Raw genomic sequence first — 23,762 nt, 5'->3', positions numbered from 1 at the left:
TTTTAAAAGATCCTGTTTCAATAGGGTAAGTGGATAAGTCAGTGGTGGATAGGTTAACTGATAAGTGGGTGACTAGACAGATCATTAGGTGAATGTCAGAATGGGTCAAAAGATGAGTGAGTAAAGTTTTTGGTGTGGGAGTTGTCATTTATGTGTTGAGTTATGCTGCAAGTAATGCTTTTGCGTATGAATGCAGGGAGAAAGTATACATCTAGCCCACTATCCATCACTAAAATCAGTGCCGAACACAGTCAGAATATCCTAGGCAATACAAATTATCCTTTCAGAAGTTTCAACTATGTGCATGTTAAGAATTCCACAAGGTCCTGATGCACATCAGGAATGTTATTTCACATTCTGGAGCTCAGAATATTTGAGACAAGAAACCTTTAATATCGTACGTATGGGACATATTGGCATGATACAACACCTTATTTAACAATGCTAGCTTCCATGACAAACTTTTCTTGCTACTTAACAGTGAAAAGCAAAAAAAAGACATTTTAAATGTTTAAGAAACTTGACTGCCTGTTTGAAATCATGAATCAATGTCTTACATCAGGGCTTTAGATGGTACTGGTTGTGGTCCATTTCAAGGTACAGGTCGTTCTGTTATAACGTGCATTTTGTCAACATGAATTCGCTATAATGCAATTGATGAATTGGGAACACTTTCTACAGCACGAACTTTTGAAACATGAGCTGGCTGTAACATGATTACAGTCCCAACATTTTACTTGCTGTTTCTAAATCACAGGGTTGCACAAGAATGCAACCATTGCATTACAGAAGAACTGACTTCAATATGTTACAAATTTGAATAGTTCATATGAAAGCATAGAAACATTTGCATGAAAAACAAACTGGCACAACAGGGAAACACAATTGAAGACTTTGGTTCTGTTTTATTTTAAGTAAAATACATTATCTATTTAATTCTGAAACTGAAATGTTCATGTTGAATTCCATGAGCTTGATAAAATACCTACAACAACCCAGCAATAGAACTGGCACAAATTTTAATTAAAGTTGCAGAAGAACAAGTACCAGCATGAACTCATACTGAGCAACTCAGTTAATCCCCATATCTTGCTTTTCCCTATATCTTATATATATTTTTCTTTCAGTATTTACCAAATTCTCATTTAAAAGCTACTATTTAATTTATTTCCAACCTGTCAGGCAGCACATTCCAAATCCTGACAATAATCACATTAAAAATTATTTTCTGTCACCTCTGGTTCCTTTGCCATTAAATGTGCCCTCCAGTTATCAAACCTCTAATCACTGAAAACAATTTCTTAATATATTACCTTCCATGATTTTAAACACATCTATTGTATCTTATCTTAACTAGCACTGCACCAAGAACAATCACCTCAAACCTCGGTAGTACCTCCATGCAAATGTAGTCCCTCAACTCCGGTCTTCTTTTAAGGAGGTGCTCTTTTTTTGCTAAATTTTGGTGACCAAAGTTTGACAAAATCTTCCAACTTGGGCTTAACTTGCATTTCTGTACATTTAATATGCCTCTGTTTTTGTACTTTATAAAGCCCAAAATTTTATATACTTTATGAACTGCTTTGTTAACCAGTGCTACCACCTTCAAACATAATTGTACAAACACTGCCCAACATCTCTTTTCTTGCATTCCAATAAAATTGTTCTATTTAGCTAATATTTTGTCATTCTTCCTATCAGAATGCACTTTTTTTTAAAAACAATAAAAGTAATTTGCCATACATCCACACATTTCACTAAGTTGGCTTGGAGTCAATCACTGTCTTCTTTCCTGTTTACAACACTTGGAAATTTACTGTCAACCTATATGTAAATTCTGAATTTGTGCCTTCGAAATTACAAGCCATTAATGTATATTGGAACCTACTGTGATCCTAGTAATGGCATCGCACCCACTGTCCATCTTCCTCCAGTCCAAAACACAACGACTTACCAGAAATGTTTTCTGTTTCTCAATCAACTTTGTATTCCATAGATTTCTACTTCCTTAACAGTTTTTAAATAATATGAAACATTTTCCAAAAGGTCATCTTCTCAATCCTCATCCATCTTTTCTGTTATCAAAAACTCAATCAAATTAGCCAAACATGATTTGTACTCAATAAATCCATACTGAAAACAAAAAATGACAACATGTCAGGTTGCATTCATAGAGAGAAAGCAAGATAACATTTGAGTCTAGATGACTCTTCAGAGCCCTGAATCCCTCAATGTTATCTCACTCTCTTCTCAGATGCTGCTGACTCGCTGTGATTTCCACCATTTTTTTGTTTTCATCACAGACTCCAGCATCTGCAGTAATTTGCACCTCAACAAATCCACAGTTGTTGTCCACTGTAAGTCTATACTTGTACAAGTGGCTGTTAATTTTCTGCTGAACTACTGTGTCTAAAAGTATGTATGCCATCAACATTAAATCAAGCTAGCCTGTAGGTGCCAGGTTTATCTTTCTTTCCTTTTTTGAGCAAAGATATAACTTTTGCTGTTCACCAGTCCTCTGGCATCACTGAAGCAAGTTTGGAAGATTATAGCCAGCACTTCCGCAATTACTGCCCTTTTTTCTTTCAGTCATCCAGATCAGGTAACCAACCCGAGCCTTTCAAATACATATTCATTTTTATCTCATCCAATATTTTGCCAACATCCTCATTTATTGTAGATTAGATTAGATTAGATTACAGTGTGGAAACAGGCCCTTCGGCCCAACAAGTCCACACCGACCCGCCGAAGCTTTATCTCATCCAATATTTTGCCAACATCCTCATTTATTGTGATTTTAGCAAAGACACACAATCTAGATTCATTCAGAGATCGACTTTCTAAAAAGTGGCAGGCTTTTAAATTCAACCAAACATCTCAAAATGCTAAAACAAAAGCAATCATCTCTCTAACCACCGATTCGGAGCATCTTTCCTACTACAGACCAATTGAAAATAAAAGCTACTCTAATAACGCCCGCAACATGTAGTTCTATGATTCAGGATTAAAACTACACAGATTCAAGTTTTTAAATATAATGGATACTCACCAGCTTTAAAACTAAGCTCATCATGCTCTTGCCCTTCATAATCATACAATGCTCGCACTGTGACTTCTGATCCTGAATGGTCTTCTTCAAAAGGATTGTCACCATTTGTTTCATCAGTGTTGAAGGGATTGTTTGTTTCATCGTCTGACCATTCTGTGGTGTAATTCTGGTTCTTCTCATAGCTGCTAACACTGAATTCCAAAGTATAAAAAGTTACTACAGTTGCAATTGAATTACTAACCTTCTGAAGATTGTACTTCTTCCAGATCAATTGAAATGAACTTTTTAAAATTAGATCACTGTCCATACAAGCTAATTTTGATCAGATTAAAAATAGAGGATGAGGTAACGTAATGGTACTTAAACATCCATAGTAGACAAGTTGAGACTGGTCATTACAAATTCTAACCCCTGCTGTATTCACAGGAAAGGGTGGTCAGACATTATCACATGGAAGTGAACACTCAACAAAAAGCTCTATGAAAGTAAGGAGAATCGCCCTGGTCACTTTTGACTACTTGGTTTCACGGCTTGGAGTAGGTTTCCAGACTCCACAATGGCAAACTCTTGACCACAAGATAGAATTTTGAAGAGTGTGCCCCACAGGTTCACCAGAATGATACTGAGGCCTACAGGAATAAGTTATGATGGTAGTTGTACAAACCTGGCCTTTAATATCTTTGAAGATTGGGGTGGTGATCTAACAGAGGTCATTAAAATGAGAAAAGGATTCAACAGAACAAATACAGTATTATTGTCATTACCGCTTGTCTGGTGGAGAAATCCAGAATAAGAAGTCACAATCTTCAAGTTAAGATCTAGGTCATTTAGGAGTGAAATTAGTCAGTACTTTTCCCACCCAAAGGCTAGTGGAAAACTCACTCTTCCGATAAGCTATGGATGCTAAGACCATTTTCAAGCCTGAAATAACTAAGTAATGGTGCTGACTGATGTGAAATGAAGGTGGGCAAATTAAGTTGAAGTACAAATCGGCTGTGATCTATTACAATGGTGAACAGGTTTGAGAAACTGAACAGCCTACCCATAATTTTAAATATTCATGTGAAAAATAGGACTTCAAGATAATGAGAAGTTAACTAACTGACCTAATGAATAACCATGGGGGCAGGGGAGAAAAATGGCAGAAAACATGGAGAATGAGAAAAACAGGGAAATAAAATCACATTTTTAGATGTGCTGATTTACTTCAATGTCAAATTAGGTTTTTAAAATGAAAACAAAAATCAACAGAAGCTATTTTTTATGTACATGCCCAATATGAGTATTAAGACAACATTATTCATTCTTTCATTCTTCAAATCTAGTGAGGAGCACAAAGACAGCAGTAATTCTTGCCCTCTCCTCTCACCCAGCTGATTGGATTTTCTTTTAAAAAAAAAATTAACGTTTCAAGCTTTTGTTTTCATATTCGGCATGCAATCACACAATAACTGTTCAAATGCAGGAAAGTAGCAGATTGCACAAGATTAGAAAAGCTAAAGGAATCAAGATAATTACGAAAACATTAAGCTGTTCATCAATATTAGAGAAAAACATGAACAGGTAAGTGTAAAGATAGTAAATCTGTAAGTAAAATTTGTTTTAAGGAAAGAAAAGTATATTTAGAGCTCTTTGGAACATTGAACCACACTGCACAAATCCATGCAATAGTCAGTACACTGATTGGGTGGAACCTAGAATAAGGAAACATGAAGCAACAGCATGAAATCATGAAATTCATCAAAAACAATCTTTCACCAACTTTTTGGTTATTGCGTTCTCCTTCTCATTGACAGGCTTGCCATTCCCCTCTTCCTCAAATGGATTACAACTGGAACGTATCGAGTTAGTAGTACTCCGGACACTAAGACTGCCATTTGGGAAATAACATCATTAAGAGCATAGTCTTTACACAATGAAATTCAATGAATACTGTAATTTATCAGCTGATATAAATGAAGTTAGTTATGCCAATAATCCACTTCATAAATCATGTTTAAAAACATTGCTGTACTTTTCCTAAAGACAAAAAAGGTTACCTGAACAACACAGGAGATCCTATAACAGCAAAATGTCTTGCTGATTAATACAAATCTGCAAATTAGGTTTGCTCCTGCAGCCTTTTTAATATCAATAAATACTCTGGCAGCAAAAATTTGGTATTCCTGGTTCAAAAGCTTTACTTGCATTACATATTTTAATCAAATTTCAGTTATTTAACCAAACGTTTTTTTAAAGAAATTTAGAAAAGTGATCCACCATCAAGTGATTTCAATGTAAATTTTGTGTGACTTCATTTCAACCAGCATGGCCTTGCTCACAGCAGGAAGCTCACGGGATGTTTTGATATTCCAAGCCACATATGCTGGTGAAGGGCCTTTATTTTCTAAGTTTGATTTGGGCATCAGCAGCATCCTGCACCAGTCATAAAACTGTTATTTGAAAACTCTGGTTAGTCAAGCAATATACCATGACTTTTGAAATTGTAGAATTCAGCACACTAATAATTTTAATAATGAACTGAGAACCATTTGCTGCAAAAGTAAACAGAACTATAAAAACCCCAATTGAGATGTATCTCAAAATTATCAATAAAACAAATAAAAACTGAAGCATGAATCTTCATTGCAAAATAATCAGGTTCTATTTAATTGGGAGAGACTGAAACAATTAGACTTCACTATAAAACTTTTATTCATAAGCATTGCATAATTTGATACAAAACTCTGATGTTTAACTATTACATAGCCGCTTTGTCAGATGTAACAATGTACCAACTGTCATCACAGCTACCTGCTACCACTCCCCTTTTATTATGAGTGTCATCTTAAGCAGCTCAATGATCCAACTCTGCCTTCTCCTGAAGTTGGGGAAAGTGAGGACTGCTGATGCTGGCGATCAGAGTTGAAGAATGTGGTGCTGGAGGGGCGCAGCCAATCAGGCAGCGTCTGCAGAGCGGGAGCGTCGTCGTTTCGGGCATGAGCTCTTCATCAGGATCCTGGTGGGGTGCTCATGCTTGACACGGCGGCGCTCCTACTTCTCGGATGCTGTCTGACTGGCTGTGTTTTTCTAGCGCCACACTCTTTGACTTCTCCTGAAGTCGCCTGGCCTCTGATCTATGGTCTTCAGTCATTTTGATTTACTCCATATAATACCAAGAAGTGGCTGAAGGCCATAGCTCAGTGGCAACACCTCCACAGCAGTTACCTACCTCCAATGCTGAGTTTGGTTTTGACAGGGCAACTCTTTCCCCTGACCTCATTACAGCTTTGGTTCAAACGTGAACTCAAGATGAAAGGTGAGAGTGACTGCCCTTGAGATCAAGGAGTGCAGGTGGCTGTCCCTTGGTTGAAGTCATTCCTAGCACACTGGAAAATAGTTGTTTGCTGGAGTTATCCATCTCAGTACCAGGACATCACTACAGGAGTTCCTTATTGAGCTTCCTTCCATCATAGCCAGAGACTATTTCCCAGGGCAGAAATGGCTAACACGAGGCGTCATAGTTTTAAGCTGGTTGGAGGCAAGTATAGAGGGGATGTCAGAGGCGGGTTCTTTACACAGAGTTGAGAGAGCATGGAATGCGTTGCCAGCAGTAGTTGTGGAAGCAAGGTCATTGGGGACATTTAAGAGATTGCTGCACATGCATATGAAATTTGAGGGTGCATACATGAGGATCAATGGTTGGCACAACATCGTGGGCTGAAGGGCCTGTTCTGTGCTGTACTGTTCTATGTACACCCTTTGTTATGTCTCCTGCAAAACAAGCAATATACTTGAAATGTTGAATCTCTTACCTGTTAGCTTTGGACGACTGGGATGCTTGATCTCCTGTCTGACTGATACTAGTTAATGTCACGCCATCCCCAGTCTTTTTAGGTTTCTCCCTCCTACTAAGTGTACGATTGAGGTCTGCACACCATTCCTGTTTATTTATGGAGATAAAGAATATAATAGAAACACAGAATTTTATGGCCGCAATGTTGTTGCGGTCTCAAAGTATTGCCTACAAACAGTAAACATTCAAAAAGATTAAAATTAGGAGCAATTTCAACAGGTGAAATAATACTTACTTCATCCTGATAAATGTGAGCCAGAATAGACGTCAAAAGAAAAGGTTATAAAATGTAGTACTATCTTGACTACTGTCATATCTCTTGCATTTTAAAATGTCAATATATCGTATGCCACGCTGTTAAAGTTTGCTACATTCAATTTAGTCTTTTATTTATGGCTAAAACGTATGACACACATAAAACAGCCTGAACCCTTGCAATAGCTCAAGGCTTTAAAAATTTGTTCTTACAGGTTTTATTAACATGCCAGAACAGACTAATGTATTGGATCAGACAATGTTGAGCCATGGTAGAATGAATTGTGGACAGAGTTCAAGACAGAAAGCAATGTGGAAGTAAAGGGCGGTTATTGAGAGTCCAGAAGATGGGACTGGTGCTCCACAAGGGTCAAAAGGAACAAAGGGTTTGGAGTACAAATACATAAAGCTTGCAAATTGCACCACAGGTTTGCAGGGACACAAAATTCCACTCAGAGATGCCAATAGTTCCTGTTGATCCAAATTGCTTAGACAGTTTTAAGATCATTTTAAGAGTTATTCATTAGCAAATGTTAAACGTGTTATAGTCTACAGTTCATTTACAAAGATATTACCTCCTATAAAAATCCAATTTGCAAGTTCTCAGGAATAAAACAAAGCAATATATTCTGCCTCTAACAGCATTAAGATATCTAAACCACTTGATGGGAACGTTATAAAGCAAAATATGATATTCTGTCACAGACATCTTACAGATTAAAATAGTTTAGTCAAAGCTAAAAGTTTTAAGCGAATTTTAAAAGGAAGAAGATACATTGTAGCAATATGGTTTAGGAAATGTCCAGTGCTTAGAATCATGCAAGTTGAAGGAGCAGCCAACTTGATTAATTCTGTTCCAATCATTCAAGAAATGATTGAAGATGCTGGATGTTGCAAAGGCTATGGGTCCTGACAATGTTCCGGCAATATGCTGAAGACTTTTGCTCCTGAATTTGTCCTCCTAGCCAAGTTATTCCAGTACAGCTAAGACGTTAGTATCTGACTGACATTGTGGAAAATTGCCCATGTATGTCTTTTAAACAAAAAGACAAATCCAATTACCGCCTGATCAGTCTACTCGGTAATCAATGTAGTAGAAGGAGGGGTTATCAATAGCACTGGCTTAGTTGCTCACTATGATTCAGTTTGGATTCTGTCATGGTCACAATTCCTGACCTCAATCATTCAAACATGGACAAAAGACCTGAATTTCAGAAGTAATAGAGGGACTGTCCTTGACATCAAGCTCCATTTACCAAATGTGTCATCAAGGAGGCCCAGCAAACTTCAGAATCAAAGCTAATCAGGATAAACTCTATTGGTTGGAGCCATACTTAGCACAAAAGGAAGATGGCTATGGTCGTTGGAGGCCAGCCACCTCAACTCAAGAACATGACTGTTGGAGTTCCTCAGGATAGTGTCCAGGCCCATCCATTTTTCGGGCAGCACAGAGTCATCAGCTGAAGGAGGATGGTATGTGACAAACAGCAAGTTTTCTTGCCCATGTCTGACCTGATGCCAGGAGACTCATTGTATCCACAGTCAATGCTGAAGACTCCCAGTCTAACTCCCTCCTGACTGTTTACCACTGTATTGCCACCCCATAGCTGGTGGAACAGAAAAGGACAAGACATGGCAGCATGGCAACAAAGTGGTTAGCACTGCTGCCTTTCAGTGCCAAGGATTCAGAAAGTTCAACTCTAACCTCAGGCAACTGACAGTATGGAGTTTTTCTCTCAGTATCTGTGTGGGTTTTCCACCGGGTGCTCAGTTTCCTGTCAGTCCAAAAACGTGCAGGTTAGGTGGATGGCTACGCTAAATTGCCGCATACTGTCCGGGGATTTGCAGGCTAGGTGGATTTGCCATGGTAAATGCAGGGTTATGGGGATGGTGGCAGTGATGATGGTGGGGGAGGTTGGAGATGGGTCTGGGTCGAATGTTCTTCGGAGGTCAGTGCCAACGTGACGGGCCAAGTGGCTTCTATCTGCACTGCAGGGATTCTATGACATATCCAGGAGTGGTGATGGTGGTGTATGGGACATTTGTCTATAAGATATGATTCTGAGAGTATGACCATGTCAGGCTGTTACTTACCTCATCTGAGATAACTCTCCTAATTATGGCACTAGCCCCCAGATGGTGGTTATACGGTTGTTACTGCCATTGTTTTTTCTAGTGCCGAGGTCAATGCCAGGTGGTCCATCTGGTTTCATTTCTTTTTGAGACTTTGTAGCAATTGTTACAACAGTATGGTTTGCTAGGCGATTTCAGAGGGCAGTTGAGAGTCAACTACATTGCTGTGCATCTGGACTCACACATACACCAGACCAGGTAAGGATAGCAGTCTCCTTCTCTAAAGGACATTAGCAAACCAGGTGCATTTTTCCGACAACTGACAGTGATCGTTAGTCTGTTAATTCTACCTATTTACTGAATTCAAATTCCATTGTTTGCCATGGTCGGATTCAAACATGGGTCCCCAGAACTTTGCCTGAGTTTCTGGATTAACAGTCTTGCAATAATACCACTAGGCAATCAGTTCCCCTTATTGGTGAGCAATTTAAGAGGACTGTGAACAAAAGGAGGCAGATGGGAGAAATACAACTGCTCTTTGTAACAGCTGGCAAGTTTCTAAGATTCTATGATCCTGAGCTATTTTACCACCAAAAACCTGGTGATTCTCAATATAAAACTATACAACATAGCATTTTACAGAGACTAGCAATTCACACTTGTGTAACATGCAATTATATGCAAGCATGCTTTGTAAGCACTTTGAAACTGGCACAGCAATAATGCTTATTGCAATCATACACTTATCAAGAAAGCATGCAATTTCAAACAAAAATAATAAAAAAAATACATAAATCACGTCTTAAAATGCACAGAAACAATTAAAAAGCACTTGGAACTCTTACATTTGTCCCCAGATTCAGTTGTATTCAAACTTACTGTGTCTGTTCTATTGTAGTGACTGAGGATAGATTCAAAATTTGTAGGATTTACATTACAGCAGGGATATCAACTATTATGCTTCTGAAGACCCCACCCATGTTAAAAATTCCAGAGACCCTCTACAACTTAAATTATTTTCTGTATAAATATTTCCTCAACTCTGCTCTATGTACCATACCACAGCTGCCAAAACACACTGGTCCTTTATATCTATTCAATTCACTTACTCTCCCCACTTGTATCTCTGCCTCAAACCCCCAACTCTCACCACTTGTTCCTCACACATCAGCCAGTCCCAGTCCTCAGCATTCTTCCCCATCTTCAGTAATTTTATAACTAATAAAAGAGAAATCACAAAGACAATTGAAAACTTCAAAGCAAAAACAAAATGCTGGAGAAACTCAGTAGGTCTGGCAGCATCTGTAGAGAGAGAGAGTCTACTGACCCTTCTTCAGAACTGGTACCAGTTAGGGAAAGGTGGTATATATGCTGAAGGTGGGGGTGAGGTTAGGTGAGGGGTAGGAAAGACAGTGATTGGAGGAAAGAGCAGCTTGTTAAAGATAGAGAATCACGAGCACGTGACATAGAACAAAGAGAACAAAGAAAATCTACAGCCCAGGAACAGGCCCTTTGGCCTTCCAAGCCTGAGCCAATTCAAAATGTACTGTCGAAACCTGTCGGTCAATTCCTAAGCATTTGTATCCCTCTGCTCCCCACCTACTCATACATCTGTCCAGAAGCATCTTAAATGAATCTATCGTGCCTGCCTCTACCACCTCTGCTGGCAACGCGTTCCAAACGCCCACCACCCGGTGTGTGAAGTACTTGCCGTGTGTATCCCCCTTAAATTTTCCACCTTTCACCTTGAAAGCATGACCTCTTGTTATTGAATCCTTCACCCTGGGAAAAAGCTCGTCTCTATCCACCCTATCTATACCCTTCATGATTTTGTAAACCTCAATCAGGTCTCCCCCAATCTCCTTTTTTCTAGTGAAAATAAACCTAACCTACTCAAACTTTCTTCATAGCGTGAGAGTACGAGAGAGCGACAGTCTGCGTGTGCGCAAGAAAGAATGACAGGGAGTCAATGGGTGCAGCCTTCAGGACTCATAATTGAGTTCAATAATTTTAGAACCTGAACACCTTCTATGCCCTTTACCCACCCCCAAACCCCAGACCCTATCTTGACAGGGACTGCTTTCAACACATCCAACCATTATCATCTTTGCTCTTCCCCCAGCATACTATCATCCATCCTTTTTTCTATCTAACTGTTGTTCTCTCTCTCTAGGCTCCAGATCTGCCAATTCACTCACCATCATCTTTCCCCACCCCCATGGTTTCAAAATACATACTTAGCTACTATCAGTTTGGAGATAGTGACTAACTCTGCATTCCCTCCACAGATGCTGCTGACTCACTGAGTTTCTCCAGGAATTTTTTTTTGTTTCAGATTTCCAGCATCTGCAGTCCCTTGTTTCACTTTAAAGGCTTATCTTTTTTCTTCTACCAAATGCTGATAGCGGTCATTATGTCAACTTGTTATTTCTGGGAACTCCTAGAACATCCTGCATGGTTGAATTTCTAACTGGAGCCAACACAGTGTGAACAATCAATCCACTTGCAACTCTCCCTCTCACAAATCAAAATTATGACAAGACATTTGGTCAGAGGAGGAGAATGAATGAGATTAGTCACCATACAGCAACCAGTACGCTTGAAACTATATTACACTGTGACTAAACACTCCAAAGACAGGCCAGAAAATGGAGGACAATGTTAAACAGTTCAGAAGTTGCAGTGTTACTGGATGTAACAGTTCCCTCGTGTTGACATATTCTGCTTTTTTCCTTTCAATGATCAAACTTCAATGGTTGATGCCAGTTACCTGCCCCTTGCAGGTGGTGCCTGTTATCTTGACCCATCTTCACTGACAATCATAACAAAAATGGAGCAACAATGCCCAAATTTAAAATGAGACTGATGTACGTGTAAACACATAACTCTACTGACCAATTTCAATGATTACAGGACACTTGAACAGTATAAGCTGCAATTGCTGCTGGTGACATATGGCAGTGAGGACACAGAGAGAGAGAGAAGGGTGAAAGTAAAAGATCAACTCTCCCAATTAACCTACAGCAGTGAGGAAACAACCATTTCAGCAGCATGGTTTTTGGACAAATATAGGGAAGGATAAATTTTCCATATCTTAAGAACAAAAATGTTAGTTACATATATTTGGAAAACATTTCTAACCTGTTCATCAAAGACACAAGCTGTAGCATGGATTGGAAAATTTCCTTCGTGTGTAATATTGCTCAAACCTTTGCTATTATTTGAGTGTTAGATCTCTTAAAAAGTTACCTTGAAATAAAAGCAAATGGAATTTACGGAATTTGATTAATCTAACTTTATCCTTTCACTTAGAATGATATTAGAATGCTGATTTGAATGTGCAGAATTGGTTACTTGTTAAGTATATTTCATACAGATTTTCTTGGAAACTGTAAAAAAGTTTCAAGTACTCTGACAATCCACTCATGGGCACAACATTGTTCCAAATAAATGCCCATTGACTTTGGAATGGACACACAGAATCCCTCCAGTGTGGAAAGTAGGCCATGTAGCCCATTGAGTTTGCAGTGACCAACTAATGGGCATCCCACTCAGACCAGACACCTATTCTATCTCCATAACCCCGCATTTACCATGGCTAATCCACCTAGCCTGCACATCCCTAGTCACTGCAGGCAATTTAGCATGGCCAATCCTGTTAACCTGAACATCTTTGGATGTGAGAGAAAAGCAGAACACCTGGCAGAAACCCACACAGACACAGGAGAATGTGCAATCTCCACACAGTCATGCAAGGCTGGAATGGAACATGGGTACCCAGTCCTGTGAGGCAGACCACTGAGCCACTATGCCACTCCTTTAGTCTGTTTATAACATTAGGGCATCACCTCCCCATATCAGAGAATATGTTACAAAAAACTTGAAAAACACGTTTGCCTTCACTATCTGTCCAACACCTATGTTATCAACAAAGTAACTAGTAAGATCTAGCGACAGTCAAATATGGATCAAAACATTACCTTTGTAAAAATTAAAACTACAGGCAGCTTCTACCAATGTAGGAGTAAACTACTCCTTGAACCTGTTCTGCCATTCTAAATCATGGTCAATCACCCAACTTAATATGATTTTATCCATGTTCACAATTTATTCTCTGATGTCACTTTTTTTTCAATAAATCTCCTGATTTCAGAGTAGAGCATACTCAAAATTTAGTTGCCACCGCCTTCAAGATAGAGAATCCTGAAGATTCACTAGACGCGAGCGAAAAATTCCTCATTTTAATTAGATAGTCATCAAGATGTACAACACGGAAACAGACCCTTTAGTCCAACTCGTCCATGCTGACCAGATATCCTAACCTACTCTAGTCCCATTTATTCAATTAGCAGGCTAACTTGCTACTTAATAATAAGTTACCATTCCAAATGCATGATGCCAGGCATGAATTCAAGGATTCAGATGAATAACAACTTTGTATTTCCAAAACATCTTTAACACTAAATAAAATCATTCACAGGGGCATAATCAGGAGCCAGTAATCAATTATATTAATGATGGGACTGGAGACATGATTCAAACTGGTTGAGATCACACTTATGGAGGATTTATGCAAAATGAGAAACAGCTGAGAAAGCTCAAGTCTACTTGAATCTAAAAGTTAACAAAATCCAAGTATTCACGTTTCAATGGCAAATATGCTGAGGCAAGGCCGGAAATGAATGATGGAGGGGAGAGTGTTGAAAGCTCAGCTTATGGTCAGTTAAGACACTGAAGTTGCAAACAGTCTGGTTCAGCTCATTGCAACAGCCAGGGACAGAAATGAAATTGGTGACAAAGGAACAGACTTGCAACCAAAGACAATAGCTTCAGTCTTTCTAATTTTGGTTTGGAAAGCACTGCAGCTATTCCAGAACTAGATACTGGAGGCACAGTTTAATAACACGGAAGCTTTTGAATAGAAAAGTGGTATAAAGTAAAACTTGGTATTGTCAGCATATATGTGGAACCTGAAGTTTTCATGCTGTTTCATTAATGTAAATTATTAGAGTCGAAATAGGAGAGTTTAAAGATACTTTCAGTGTTCCCCATGGTTGTAAATATAAGGTTTTCGATTTTTACACAAATAAATTGTTGATTGTTTCCATCTATTTTTATTTGTACTTAGCTTCTTTTAAAAAGATGTTTTAATGATTTAATTTTTAATCATCAAAGAATATCACAATGCAATTGAATTGTGACAAATTACATCATTACTGAAAAGTGCAGTACAAGTACCATTAGACCTAAATTAAGTGGCAATAAGGAAAGCCATAAGAAAGACATGAACAAGCAAAGCAAAAGAGATTCTATTTAAATTAAGCGTTATAGAAAAATAATTGCCATTAGAATAAGCACCTCTGAGAATGCTGAGTAACTGAAATACCCTTGCTCCAAATAATGTACTGTAACAAACATGAACTCTGTATATAACTGCAATTAGCTACTATAATGTAAACCACAAATGGATGGAGCAGGTAAGCTTCTAACTTTGCTCCTGGATCCAATTAGTTTGTCATACCTCAAATTGCGGCCAGTTCATGGGCATTCCCGGACCATGTGCACAGTTGAACCATTTAAGATCTTCCTTAGCATCTGCTGACTTAATAGACTGTTCCAGCTCTTGATATATAGCGTTATAACTTTGAAAACAAAAGAAAAAAGCTTAAATGTCTAAAAATGGATAGTTGAGTTTACATCAACTAATAAAAATAAAAGGTTGTACTATTTTAGCCATACATGTACAGGACTACTGCAATATTTACGTGAAGTTTGATTTCCCACCCTTGAGCATCCCTTACCTGCTCCAACATACACATACCATTTCGAGAGGGCATACATAAAAATGTATTTGAAAGTCTACTTTTGTAACATAACATTGAAGAATTAACAAACTTTTTCTCAAAACTACAAAGAAATTAGTGCTGAATTAAAAATGATTCTAAGCTCCTCTAATTTCTGATTCTTGGTACAACTCAGAACAAACTTTTCATGCAATCTAAAAGACTGTTCTTCTGCTGGCTGTAAAGAGATTATGAAATGAGGTCATGAACTACCAAGAAAACTAATTTCCTCAGGGTCTTGTACCTTTAATGCTTACACCTAATGATCAAAATTACTTTGTTTCACCCTCTCAAGTTCTACAAAAGTCTGCCCAGGCTGTTTCCTGGCTTCCAAGTTCTGCCTGGAAGGTCAGAGATCAACTCAAAGAGAATAGGGTTGATGCGATGTCAATCTATGGAAGCCTCTTTCAGAAGCAAGGCACAAATCTCACGAACTCTAACTATCAACCTGTTTTGCATTGGCAATCCATTTTTCTATTGGCCGTTCATCTGCTTCAAGGTCTTTTCAAAAGAGAAAGAAATTGCCTCATAGGCATCTTGTTCCCCAACTGATTCCAGATACCAAAGCGCTCTTAATCTATTCATTGTTCAAACAGCCCCAGGGCAGGTCTACAGCAGAATAAGCAGCAATCGTGGTCAGGTGATTTCTAGAATGCCCAATTTGAAAAACATTCTTCACAGTGGTCATGATCTCATTGAAAGGCAGAGCAACTCAATGGACCGAATGGCCTACTTCTGCTTTGCCACCTTTCAATGCGCATTCAAAGAAACTCAGGCATTTCCATGAAAGGTGAAATAAAACAATTTTTACACTGTCATTGAAAACTTAAGTCACTCAACAAATATTAAATATGAAACAATGCCACAATTGGGAAACACTATGACATATGGAAACCAATCTCTTTAATATATTTTCCAAGAGACAGTCGACAAAGGCAGACCCAGTGAAAATGAAGATTTAATATGAGAAGTAGAGAAAACCACAAATGTCCAGAAATTGCTGAAACTTGCTCCAAGCACTAGAGGTTGGGGAACAACAGCCAAAAGCAATGCCAAGATATAAAGGAAAAAGTGAAAACTAAAAAAAAGGCTAGAGTTTCAGAATGCAGTATAATCACTCCATATTATACATGGATTTGCGACCAGCAGATCCACTTACTCGCAAGGTTGGCCCCAGACCTATTGTTTTCTGTTAACAGCACTGATAGATCTTATGGTTCTTTGCAGTAAGTTAGGAATTTCCATTATAGTGGTATCCTTGTTTTTCTGTTGTGCAAGTCCATGCCCCTACACACTGTGGATATCAGAATTTGGTGTATTAATGGGGATTCAATAACAAGAGTGGCCTGAATCAACCTCCTTGGTGTTGGAGTAAGGAACATAATGAAATCGAACTGGAAATGTGGAAATATTAATAATCATATGACAACTGTGGATAGTTAAAGAATTAACACTTCAGTTCAATGATATTTCATCAAAACAAAGTTAGAAATCTAATAGATATTAAGTACAGCAGCAGGGGAAGTGAAGAAAATGGAAGGTTTGCAATAGGTGGAAGGCAGGAGAAAATAAGTGACAAAAGAGATGATTGTGCAAGGTGAAAGGAGATTTTTTTACTGTTTGAGTAAAGAAACAACAGTCGAATCTGACGTAAACAGTATAAAACGTTTAAATAGAAATAGCAGAATCATTGCCAACAGTGGTAGTTGAAAAACCTGCAGGCAGCAGTTACAATGTGAAATTACTCAACTCAACATGGAGTATGGAAGACTAAAGTACCTGATTAAAAGTACCTGGCCCTGCTCCTCAAGCTTACATTGAGCTTCAGTGGAACCATGTAGGCGATCAATGATAGAGATGGGAAGTGGGAATTGGATGGACAATTTAGGAAGACATGAACATACTGAAGCTCTTGGGAGAGAGGAGGAATCTAATGCAAGCGGGGATCAATTTCAATGTAATAGGCAAGACTAATATACTAAGAAAATAGTTCTTTTCAGATGTTAGGAAGCAGAGTAAGTAGTATGACCACAAAGCTGATAATCTCAGGAGTACTAGCAAATACTGGAAAGAGCAGAAACAATTAGTTTAGAGAGGCAAATATACAAATACTTGTAGTTGTCCATTATTTTGGCTGATACTCCAGTTCAATTGTGAGTCATCACTGCACTGTCAAAGATGTTATCTGTTGGATGGCATGAATCTGCACACTTACCTACAAACTCAAGATGGAAATAAAAGGACCAGACACTATCTGAAGACAAATTGGAGAACTAATAGTTGGATTACTTAGGAACCTTCAATCAAAGTTACAAAAAATTGTTTTATTTGTCACTTATCAGATTGATGTTTGTTGGATCCAGTAATAAAGACTATTTCTTTACACTGTTGTGATTATTCTTAAAAAATTTCACTGGCTTTAAGGTATTCTGGGACATCCTGGGGTTATGGAAGGTACTACACATATAAATGAAAAAGTTTCAGTCACTTAAAATGCTGCATACAAGTTTAATTTGGAACTACTATAAATATGTAGTGGTTAAATTCCTCACACTTGACAAACAATATTACATTACTGTACTTTACCTGGTCATAGAAAGGTCAAGATGTTGCTTCACCTCCAAAAGGACTTCTTGAAAAAAGTCTAGTCGTTTTTTTTCAAACTGCTGACACTGTTCAAACACTTGCTCCATGTTTTCAATATATTGTGGTGTGGATTTGTTCAATTCATCCAGATTTTTCTCATACTTTTCCTTTGTCTAGAATGCAAAACACCTTTTTGTGAAATCCATACTAGCAAATGTGTCATACTTCAATTAGTATGATCTACGAAGTACAAAAGCAGGACTAAAATGTAATGGCTAGCTTGCAATATCCTAATGTGCAATCTCTATTTCAATTCTAAGAAATGTAACCTTGTTTTAAAACTTGTGTGCAGCATTTAATAGCATGGCAAAAGAGAATAGATGGTGATCTTCATTATCTAAATAGAATCATGCAATCTTGCATACAAAAGCAAACTATCATGTTTCCAAAAATCTGAAATAAAAACAAATTCTGGAAAAACTCAGTCTGCTGAGATAGAAATAGAGTTCAGTTCAAGACAGATGACTTTTCTTTGGCGGTGATCCTATAACTCTCTTCCAGAAGCACACTTACCAATGCGATTGTGGGCAGGGATAATTCTAGCTGTGTAGATTCATAAGGCCAAAATTAGATACTTTGTTTTGCTACCTGATGCAGACCAGGGTAAGTGTGCTATAATACTTTTGTTATTAGATGTTTAAAAAAATCTTCAATACAGTCAGAATCTTTGGTTCTTTTGACACAAAGAAGTTATGGTGAGCGAGAGTGTTAAGTAGAGCAAGCAGAGGCTTTTGTGGGCCTTGCCTGACTTGTGACTTCATGGAATTGCTCATTAAGGTCAAGGACTCCTGGAACCAAGCTTGTGTGAAGGGATATTACTGTGTCCCAACTTACGCTGAGACTCTTCTGCTTCAGAGAGAACAATCCTACAGATAGTAATGGAGATATCTGGGTCAGATTGATGCCAGACTTGTTTGTGGGACAGTTAATCCAATCTGGTCACCTGCATTACTGATATTATATTACTATGCTATTAAGGAAGACACTGCAGAATCAACTGTGCTGGGAATTGTCTGTAACTAACTCTTAGCTAATGTCTGGGTCACGTTAAGTGACTGATTGTTTCATTAGTGTTCTATAGTGATTTTTATTAATGGAATGGAGGGGTTTGCAGATTCCCACAAAGTCAACTATACATTAAGGATCTGCGGTACGAGTTATACAACACAGAAACAGACCCTTTGGTCCAACTCATTCATGTCAACTAGATGTCCTAAAAACTAAACTCCAGACCTGTTAGTGATGACTGCTCCTCTTTCCTAAAGGAAAGTAATGAATGAGGTTTGGAAAACAATCCATTAGTTGTGATGGAAATCTTTCTTGCTGCTGACCCTTAAATTATCCAAATTATTTCATTCAATTTCATACAAATGAAGTAATACCTGTGTAAAAAATAATATACTCAAACTGCAGCAACAGAATGTTGATACCTTCTTACACTCTGCGTGCACTATTTTATGAAGGTCCCGTTGCCCAAATATCAATTAAGGGGATTTTACAAAGTCAACTGGATTGGAATTGTATGATTGTGCTTCCAGACACAACGTTGATCCTGATTTAACAGTGATCACAAACTATTTAATCCTCACATCCAAATTATTTAATGTCAACAAATCCTGGTGGGAACACAGGAGTAAGTGGTCAAAGACAAATGAGTCAGAAAATTAGTGCTTGAAAACAAAAAAAAGTCCAAAAATATTTTGTGAAGAGGAACTATGGAAATATAATTCATGATCTAAAATGAATACAAATGCTTGCAGACCACTTCAAATGGATAGAATTATTAAACTTCAAGTAGGCAGCAACGTTAGTTTATCCTTTATGTTCTGCTACTGTTAAATTGTGGACTAATGTATTTGTATGAAATCACCAAGTGAACAATGCATTTCAAATGATCAAATACAAAGTTATATGCAGCTTAGTTACGTTCACTGCATAAACAGACACTTGGTGGAACACCATTTAAGCATCACTGAAAAAAAGAGACATGCTGTAGAAGCTTTTCACCTTGCAACCCCAGGACAAATGCAAGAATGCCAAATTTCAAAGGGAACAATAATTCATATTGAATGAAAAACAGGATATTGATTGGTTAACAGATGGACTCAGTTTGGCTGAGACATGGATTTCACCAGGAAATACTTTTTAACTGAATATGCACAACGCCTGGGCAAATTTGTTTTGTCTACAGAGAACCAAGCCCTGCAGGTGAATACATGTAGCTTCTGGCAAGCCTAGATAACAGTAGTAGACTTGCCAAATGTAAGGGCATTTAAATGGTCATTGGATAGGCATATGGATGAAAATGGAAAAGTGTAGGTTAAATGGACTTCAGATTGGTTTCACAGGTCAGTGGAAGAGAGGGCCGAAGGGCCTGCATTGCACTGTAATAATCAATGTTCTATAAGTCATATCGCAAGCCAGACTAATCTTAAATCAGTTGTGAATAGTGTAATTCCTGATTGTTTAGCAGGGGTTGTCCCCAGTTACAATAAGACTTAACATTGAGCTTTGCAAATACAGGATGGTTGAGTCTTGCCAGTACTTCAACTGTTCTGAAGAGTCAACGGGAGATGAGTACAAGATGAAAAGTTTTGATACCATGTACAGTAATATTAAGTATTTAAAGTTTCTGTACAATAAGTTGTTGTAGAATGCTCTTGTTTAGAAAGCAGGCGACTGACTCACTGATTTTTTTTTTCCTCAAGGCTGAATTAGAGAAGATTTGCGATAAATAAGAGTCCAGGGTTATGTTCTGTCAAATAAGGTGGGTTTGAAACCACAAGTAAATCAGCCACAATCTTATCAAATGATAGTGCAAGTTTCAGAGGGTAAGTTGCCTACTCTGCTCCTATTACAAGATATAACACATCATATACTTAGTAAAAATATTATTTTATATACTCAAGTGTTAATTTCACTCTGTCTCCATTTTCCCAAATCAGGGAAGATCACCCACAACATGTTTGATCAGTCCCTCTTCTCTCATTACAAACCACGCTTTTCTTTCCCCCCTTCTTTTCTTCATTCAGAGAATGTGGGCTCTGCTGGCCGGGTCAGCGTTTATTACCATTCTTGGGTGCCATTAAGAATATGGTGTTGAGCTGTCTTCTTGAATGGCTGCAGTCCACTTGGTGTAAACACACCAAGAAAGCCAATAGGGAGAAAGTTCCTAGATTTTTATCTAGTGACAGTGAAGGAACAGCAATATATTTCCAACTCAGCTTACTGAGTAGATTGGAGGTGAAATTACAGGTGATCCCAATTACCTGTTTCCTTGTACCATTGAGAAAATGGTAGTGGTTGAGAGTTGGAAGGTGAAGGAAATGGTATAAACTGCTGCTGTATCTTGGTGATGGAGAAACTTAATGTGCGTGGTGCCAAATGGGTTGATTTGTTCTGGATTGTTGTTTAGGTGTTGGAACTGCATGTATGCATGAAAGTGGGAAGAATTTCAACACATTCCTGACTCTGACATGTAGATGATGGGCAGGCTTTGGGAAGTCAGGTGGTAAATTTAACCATAAGATTCTTAATGTCTGAACTGCTCTTGTAGCCACCATACTCATATGGCTAGTCCGGTTCAGTTACTGGTTAATGGAAACCCTGAGAATGTTGACAGTGGGGGATTTAGCAATGGGAATGCCATTGAGTATCAAAGGGCAATGGTTATTGCCTGTTAATTGAATGTCATTTGTCAGTCCAAGTTTGGATACTGTCCAGGTGCTGCTGCATTTGGACATGGATCGCTTCATTATCCGAGTAGCTGTGAACAATGCTGAACTTGCAGCATCCGCAAACATACCTCCACCTGATCTTATGAAGGTCTTTAATGAAACAGCTGAAGGTGGATGGATCAGAACATTGTCCTGAAAGGAGATCCTGGAGCTTGATATGTCCAACCTTCAATAACCACAATCACCTTTCCTTTGTATGAGGTATGGCTCTAACAGTTCCCTCTGATTCTAGTTTTGCTTGGGTTCCTTCATGGCCTTTATGTCAAGGGCAGTCACTCTCAACCCAGTTTTGGAGTTCAGCCTTTTTATCTATGCCTAAACCAAGTTTCTAATCAGAGTAGGAGCCAAGTGGTCGTGGTAATTATTGATTATTGCTAAACAAGTGCTACATGACAACACTTTTAGCCCTTTGCATCACTTTACTGACGATCAAGAGTACTCTCATGGGCAATAATTGGCTGGGTTGGATTTGTCTTACTATGTCTCTATAAGGCATACCTGGGGAATTACCTATATTGTTAGGTAGATGACAGTGACTTAGCTATACAACAACAACTTGACTAGGGGTGTGGCAATTACAGTAATGCAAGTCTTCAGTGCTATTGCCGGACTTTAGTATCCAGTGCTTTCAGCCATTTCTTGATATCATGTGGAGTGAATCAAATTGGCTGAAAACTAGAAGTCCTGGAGAAACTCAGCAGCTGTGGAGAGAAACGGAATTAATGATCTTAGTCCGATATGACTCTTTTTGACAGTAGACATACGTACTGTTAGGGTCCTATTCAGTACTTATGGCTGAAGATTGTTGCAAATGCTTAAGCCTTATATTTTACAGTGAGGCATCTGGTTCCCCCATCATTGACAATAAAGATATTTGTGGAACTTCCTTCTCCACTGAGTTGTTCAATTGACAATCACCATTCCCACTGAGCAGACTGCAGAGCTTAGGTCTCATCCACTGGGTGTGGAATTGCTCAGCCCCTGTCTATCACTTATGGCACATAAGTATTCCTGTTTTGTAGTTTCATCAGGTTGGCAACTCAATTTTATGTATGCCTGGTGCTACTCCTAGCTTAATGGTAAAGGTAGAGAGGGGATATGCTGAGCTATGAAGTTGGAAATTGTAGTGTTGGCCTCCTGATGACCCACAGTATCTCAGGCATGCCCAGTCTGAAGTAGACATCTATTTGAAATCTATTCCATTTAACACAGTTGTAACATTGAGGATTTTGTCCTTTTTTTGAGACAGGACTTAATCTCTGAAGGGTAATGCAATGGATACTTGCATCTTTGGCAGGCAGATTGGAGGGATAAAGTTCTTGCTTTGTTTCCCTCACCATCTGCTGCAGACTCAGACTAGCAACTGTGTCCTTTAGAAGTCCCTCACACAGAATACATTTACTATCTTTGCCACTCTCAGTGTTCTTTCCAAGTGGTATTGTACTTGAAGGAGTGGATGGGGATGTAATGTGATATTCATCAGCACGTTTCCTTGACTGGGTTTACTCCGAGTCCAATATACTTCATGAGGTCCAGGGTCAAATGTTGCGAACTCAAGAGTAAATCATTCCTGACTGTATACCATTGTGTTGCTGCCACCTCTGCTGGGTCTTTCCAGCTGATAGAACAGGATATAGCCAGGGATGGTGATATACACAACACTGTCTACAAGGTCTGATTCTGAGAGTGTGACTATGTCAAGGCTGACTAATCCGTGGGACAGTGCTCCCAATTTTGGAACAAACCCACAGATGTTAATAAATAGAACTTTGCAGGGTGAACTGGGCTGAGTTTGCCATCGTCTAGGTCGAAGAAATGATCCTTTTGTTTCATACCTTCTACTAATTTTTACTGATTTTATTGCAACTTATTAGGCTATTTCCAATCAAGGAGAAAGTGAGGTCTGCAGATGCTGGAGATCAGAGCTGAAAATGTGTTGCTGGAAAAGTGCAGCAGGTCAGGCAGCATCCAAGGAACAGGAGAATCGACGTTTCGGGCATGAGCCCTTCTTCAGGAATGAGAAAGTGTGTCCAGCAGGCTAAGATAAAAGGTAGGGAGGAGGGCCTTGGGGGAGGGGCGTTGGAAATGCGATAGGTGGAAGGAGGTCAAGGTGAGGGTGATAGGCTAGAGTGGGGGCGGGGACGGAGAGGTCAGGAAGAAGATTGCAGGTTAGGAAGGCGGTGCTGAGTTCGAGGGATTTGACGGAGCCAAGGTGGGGGGAGGGGAAATGAGGGAACTGGAGAAATCTGAGTACATTGCTTGTGGTTGGAGGGTTGCTGAGCGAAAGATGAGGCGCTCTTCCTCCTTGCTATGGTCTGGCGATA

At 38.8% G+C, this 23,762-nt stretch overlaps 1 protein-coding gene across 5 annotated transcripts in view; it reads right to left on the bottom strand.

The window, feature by feature from the left end:
• The window catches only part of LOC122559602 (protein kinase C and casein kinase substrate in neurons protein 2-like), a 111,780-nt gene that overhangs the window by 2,750 nt on the left and 85,268 nt on the right, over positions 1 to 23,762 (bottom strand). For 2 of the 5 annotated variants that reach the window (XM_043709371.1, XM_043709370.1), the window contains exons 6-11: positions 17,642 to 17,814; positions 14,734 to 14,854; positions 7,120 to 7,125; positions 6,844 to 6,971; positions 4,812 to 4,919; positions 3,050 to 3,240 (exon numbers count right to left, since the gene is read on the bottom strand). In XM_043709371.1, coding sequence (XP_043565306.1) covers positions 3,050 to 3,240; positions 4,812 to 4,919; positions 6,844 to 6,971; positions 7,120 to 7,125; positions 14,734 to 14,854; positions 17,642 to 17,814 — 727 coding nt within the window. The remainder of the gene's footprint in view (positions 1 to 3,049; positions 3,241 to 4,811; positions 4,920 to 6,843; positions 6,972 to 7,119; positions 7,126 to 14,733; positions 14,855 to 17,641; positions 17,815 to 23,762) is intronic. The other 3 variants (XM_043709368.1, XM_043709367.1, XM_043709369.1) reach the window with 3 other exon arrangements.

The sequence above is a fragment of the Chiloscyllium plagiosum genome, chromosome 19 (genome assembly GCF_004010195.1).
Source record: "Chiloscyllium plagiosum isolate BGI_BamShark_2017 chromosome 19, ASM401019v2, whole genome shotgun sequence".
NCBI lineage: Eukaryota > Metazoa > Chordata > Chondrichthyes > Orectolobiformes > Hemiscylliidae > Chiloscyllium > Chiloscyllium plagiosum.
Note: the sequence above shows the minus strand (reverse complement) of the source record. Positions and strands in the feature narration are given on the sequence as shown.